This window comes from Laccaria bicolor, genomic scaffold (genome assembly GCF_000143565.1).
Source record: "Laccaria bicolor S238N-H82 LACBIscaffold_65 genomic scaffold, whole genome shotgun sequence".
Classification (NCBI taxonomy): Eukaryota; Fungi; Basidiomycota; class Agaricomycetes; order Agaricales; family Hydnangiaceae; genus Laccaria; species Laccaria bicolor.
In genome coordinates, this window is record NW_001889936.1 from 191,407 (window position 1) to 196,951 (window position 5,545).

General features: G+C 41.0%; 1 protein-coding gene across 1 annotated transcript; it reads right to left on the minus strand.

The window, feature by feature from the left end:
• Positions 1-2,469: 2,469 nt before the first annotated feature.
• LACBIDRAFT_334542 (uncharacterized protein) lies at positions 2,470-3,284 on the minus strand (the record flags this gene model as incomplete). The annotated part of the gene is made up of 2 exons (XM_001889314.1): positions 2,470-2,682; positions 2,715-3,284. The coding sequence occupies 2 exons, from the start codon at positions 3,282-3,284 to the stop codon at positions 2,470-2,472; spliced, it is 783 nt and encodes a 260-aa protein (XP_001889349.1).
• Between the last annotated feature and the right edge of the window lie 2,261 nt (positions 3,285-5,545).

A 5,545-nucleotide genomic window follows, 5' to 3' on the forward strand; every position in this document is an offset into this window, starting at 1 on the left:
TTATATAAAATAGTAAAGCATATAAATACCTGTCATTCTACCAATTTTCAAGAGATTTAATGAAGATTTGACATATCTATGACTGAAACTGAATTACATCTCCTAGAGACTCGGGTAAAATATGGATTTGGTTATATCTTTCTCAATTCTTAACTGTTTTTGATGAAACAAAAACCCAATAAAAGGCAATAAACGTGGTTACAAGGCTATGTAATGCACGTGACCGTTTAACCAGTTGCAACCGATTAAAACCGGTCTTTGAACAGTTTTAAAAGATTTTCGAAATGAGGCAACCGGCAACTGGACCAACCCCAAATTGGGGCAACTGCAACCGAAAAAAAGACCGGACCATGGTCTGGTTCAGTTCGGTCCACCGGTTTTTTGCGGTCCTATGGACTGAACCTTTAAACACTAGAGTTTCTCATGTTTCCATATTCTCGTGTTTCCATATTTCTGTACAATGCAGCCAACATACCATGCAATGTGGTTTTTTTAGAATAACTTCCCCTTCCTCCTGCCCTCCCTCTCCTCCCCCTCCTGCACTTTTGTTCTTTCAGGCTTGGACTTTCATTTCTTCAGACGGGACTTGTGCAAAGGGTCACCACTTGCATTCAGGTTGGTTCCAAGGGACCACAGAGTTCATACAGCATGCTGTCACACCTTTCTTCCTTCCCTTCAGTGTGGATGTCCTCCCCTTCCATAGTGCTGCTGACCAGTTCTGAGCACAGTGTAGCAGCTGTGTATGTGGGACTGAGTGTTTGCCATTGTGCAAGCCTTTTGTGTGTTATGTGCTTTGGGGGGTACATGGCTTAGAGTGTGCTCTATTCTCATCTGTATTCCTGGTTCTTTCTCCCTTCTGGGTCACCACCACCCAGGGCCCTGGCCTCTTGGCAAGATCACTCAGCCTCATCACAGATCAGTCACACTTCCAGACCATCTCTTTCATTGGTTGCAGCTCTACTTATGACAATCTCAATACTAATTGAGTACTAATCTATGACTAAATTCACCTCTCATTTGATGCCAAGGGAATAAACAGCACCCCAACATTGTCAACAATGGTTAACATCATGTCTCTGCTGTTTTTCTGTTTTTCTGGTTATATTTGCACTAATTACCATATTTGGAAATGTGCACAGACCATGTAAACATTACTCCAACATTGTCAATAACAGTTAACACCATGTCTATACCTTTTCCCCTTCTTTTCTGATCTTCTGGCAGACCATGTGAACACTACTTCACCATCGTCAACAACAGTCTACATCATGTTTATTTTTTGTTCTCTCTTTTTCCCCTGATTTTCTGGTTATATTTGCATTAATTACAATATTAGGAAATGCGCACAGACCATGTAAACAGTACCCCAACATCATTACCACCATCCCTATTTTTTTCCTGATTTTATTGCTAATTTTTATCTGAAAATATAGAACTATTCACCAAATGGTAGATTGTGTTGTATCTGAATCCTGAATGAATATTATAGACAGCCTTTGATCATTCACTGGTGGTACTGTCAAGACAATTTGCAGGCAAGACTGGCTAGGGTGAATGACTGAACAGTCATACTAGCTCTCTTGATTTCTCCTACTCTTTGGTCATATCCAATCATATTTCCTGTTTTATATATATACTATAGACCCTGAAAGCAGTACCTAACATCCTATCCATCAATCCTATTTTTACCTCTCATTTCCTCGCTATTTTTAGAACAGGAAATACCCAGGGCTATATATGAAAAATCACAATGAAATGCCCAGGGATAGATTTGAAAAATTGCAATGAAACATCTGGGGTTAGATTTGAAACATTGCAATGAAATATTATAAGGTATCAATGAAAAATTGCAATGAAAGATACAAGTTATCTATTGAAAAGCCGCCATTGAGATAGCTTGACAGACTTATGAAATGCCCTTAGAGAATTTCTCATATTTTATGAGACATCCCAGGCAATTTAATGATTGAAAGGCTTAGGCTCATGTATTGAAATGCCTTTCATAAAAACCTAAGCATTATGGATTGTTGTCTGTAGGCTTAAGTCTAGGTTATATGATAAAATGTGGTAGCCACTAGTGGGAACTCACCAGTGATGACAAGGATGAGGAGCACACAAGGACCAGTTCCAGACAAGGTACCCAAGGGACAACAATGGATCCCTTGCACTTCATTGGGGATAATGAGACAGGCAGGGAATCAGCTGTCAACCATAACATTGATACTGCTCTTCCATCAGCCATCTTTCCTGAGCCAGCTTCGGCTGAAGATATCACCCACACCCCCACAGTTCAGCTGTCAACTTCAAATTCTGGAGCTGCTCCCCTCTTGACAGACACTGCGCACAGACCATGTAAACAGTACCCCAACATCATTACCACCATCCCTATTTTTTTTCTGATTTTATTGCTAATTTGTATCTGAAAATATAGAACTTGCCATATTTGGCAATTTTTATTGTTCATTCTGGTCACTGCATTCCAGTGCCATTCCATTCCAGGGACTGTTCCGGTGTAATTACCAGAATAACAATATTCCATGGCTGGAGTGAAATTTTGGCTGGTAAATTCCACTGGAATGGCACTGGAATCTGCCAGAATGACTGGAATCCGCCAGGAATATGTAGGGCATCACTAAGACCTCCTGACAAACACAGGCCCATCCATCTTCCCCATCCAAAAGGCTGTGGTGTGTTGCATCCAAGAACCCACCCACCTCAGCTGCCTCACATGCTGTGGGTTGCAAACCCTTCCACCATGCCCACCATGCCTGCTCGAATGCTGGCAGCTTCTTGAGTGTAATTTTTGGCATGACTTTGTGGCCACAAGCAACCCACCATCCCACCTCATTCGGCCTCTTGTCAATTTTGAAACCACCCCCTGCTACTCTGATGCCAAAGCTGGTATGCTTTTCAAACTCAATGTAATTCAAGATTGTTGCTAAGAAGGTTCGTCCAAGATTGCCAGATGTCAATTGTGTGTATGCCTTCCCAAACCAAGCTGGCCATTTCACATCTGCAGGAGGGAGGGTCACAGAATGAGGACCTTCAATTGTAAGTGGTGGTGTGTCGGGGGAGGGGGGAGTGGCTCCAGAAAGCAGTGTGTCTGTCAAGAGGGGAGCAGCTCCAGAATTTGAAGTTGACAGCTGAACTGTGGGGGTGTGGGTGATATCTTCAGCCGAAGCTGGCTCAGGAAAGATGGCTGATGGAAGAGCAGTATCAATGTTATGGTTGACAGCTGATTCCCTGCCTGTCTCATTATCCCCAATGAAGTGCAAGGGATCCATTGTTGTCCCTTGGGTACCTTGTCTGGAACTGGTCCTTGTGTGCTCCTCATCCTTGTCATCACTGGTGAGTTCCCACTAGTGGCTACCACATTTTATCATATAACCTAGACTTAAGCCTACAGACAACAATCCATAATGCTTAGGTTTTTATGAAAGGCATTTCAATACATGAGCCTAAGCCTTTCAATCATTAAATTGCCTGGGATGTCTCATAAAATATGAGAAATTCTCTAAGGGCATTTCATAAGTCTGTCAAGCTATCTCAATGGCGGCTTTTCAATAGATAACTTGTATCTTTCATTGCAATTTTTCATTGATACCTTATAATATTTCATTGCAATGTTTCAAATCTAACCCCAGATGTTTCATTGCAATTTTTCAAATCTATCCCTGGGCATTTCATTGTGATTTTTCATATATAGCCCTGGGTATTTCCTGTTCTAAAAATAGCGAGGAAATGAGAGGTAAAAATAGGATTGATGGATAGGATGTTAGGTACTGCTTTCAGGGTCTATAGTATATATATAAAACAGGAAATATGATTGGATATGACCAAAGAGTAGGAGAAATCAAGAGAGCTAGTATGACTGTTCAGTCATTCACCCTAGCCAGTCTTGCCTGCAAATTGTCTTGACAGTACCACCAGTGAATGATCAAAGGCTGTCTATAATATTCATTCAGGATTCAGATACAACACAATCTACCATTTGGTGAATAGTTCTATATTTTCAGATAAAAATTAGCAATAAAATCAGGAAAAAAATAGGGATGGTGGTAATGATGTTGGGGTACTGTTTACATGGTCTGTGCGCATTTCCTAATATTGTAATTAATGCAAATATAACCAGAAAATCAGGGGAAAAAGAGAGAACAAAAAATAAACATGATGTAGACTGTTGTTGACGATGGTGAAGTAGTGTTCACATGGTCTGCCAGAAGATCAGAAAAGAAGGGGAAAAGGTATAGACATGGTGTTAACTGTTATTGACAATGTTGGAGTAATGTTTACATGGTCTGTGCACATTTCCAAATATGGTAATTAGTGCAAATATAACCAGAAAAACAGAAAAACAGCAGAGACATGATGTTAACCATTGTTGACAATGTTGGGGTGCTGTTTATTCCCTTGGCATCAAATGAGAGGTGAATTTAGTCATAGATTAGTACTCAATTAGTATTGAGATTGTCATAAGTAGAGCTGCAACCAATGAAAGAGATGGTCTGGAAGTGTGACTGATCTGTGATGAGGCTGAGTGATCTTGCCAAGAGGCCAGGGCCCTGGGTGGTGGTGACCCAGAAGGGAGAAAGAACCAGGAATACAGATGAGAATAGAGCACACTCTAAGCCATGTACCCCCCAAAGCACATAACACACAAAAGGCTTGCACAATGGCAAACACTCAGTCCCACATACACAGCTGCTACACTGTGCTCAGAACTGGTCAGCAGCACTATGGAAGGGGAGGACATCCACACTGAAGGGAAGGAAGAAAGGTGTGACAGCATGCTGTATGAACTCTGTGGTCCCTTGGAACCAACCTGAATGCAAGTGGTGACCCTTTGCACAAGTCCCGTCTGAAGAAATGAAAGTCCAAGCCTGAAAGAACAAAAGTGCAGGAGGGGGAGGAGAGGGAGGGCAGGAGGAAGGGGAAGTTATTCTAAAAAAACCACATTGCATGGTATGTTGGCTGCATTGTACAGAAATATGGAAACACGAGAATATGGAAACATGAGAAACTCTAGTGTTTAAAGGTTCAGTCCATAGGACCGCAAAAAACCGGTGGACCGAACTGAACCAGACCATGGTCCGGTCTTTTTTTCGGTTGCAGTTGCCCCAATTTGGGGTTGGTCCAGTTGCCGGTTGCCTCATTTCGAAAATCTTTTAAAACTGTTCAAAGACCGGTTTTAATCGGTTGCAACTGGTTAAACGGTCACGTGCATTACATAGCCTTGTAACCACGTTTATTGCCTTTTATTGGGTTTTTGTTTCATCAAAAACAGTTAAGAATTGAGAAAGATATAACCAAATCCATATTTTACCCGAGTCTCTAGGAGATGTAATTCAGTTTCAGTCATAGATATGTCAAATCTTCATTAAATCTCTTGAAAATTGGTAGAATGACAGGTATTTATATGCTTTACTATTTTATATAACCCGTTTATTTTTCAGAGTAATAATGGTTGAGATACAAATGGTTTATATTGATATAATAAATTATACACAAAAAAACCGGTCTGGATCGGTCTGAACCGGTATCATGG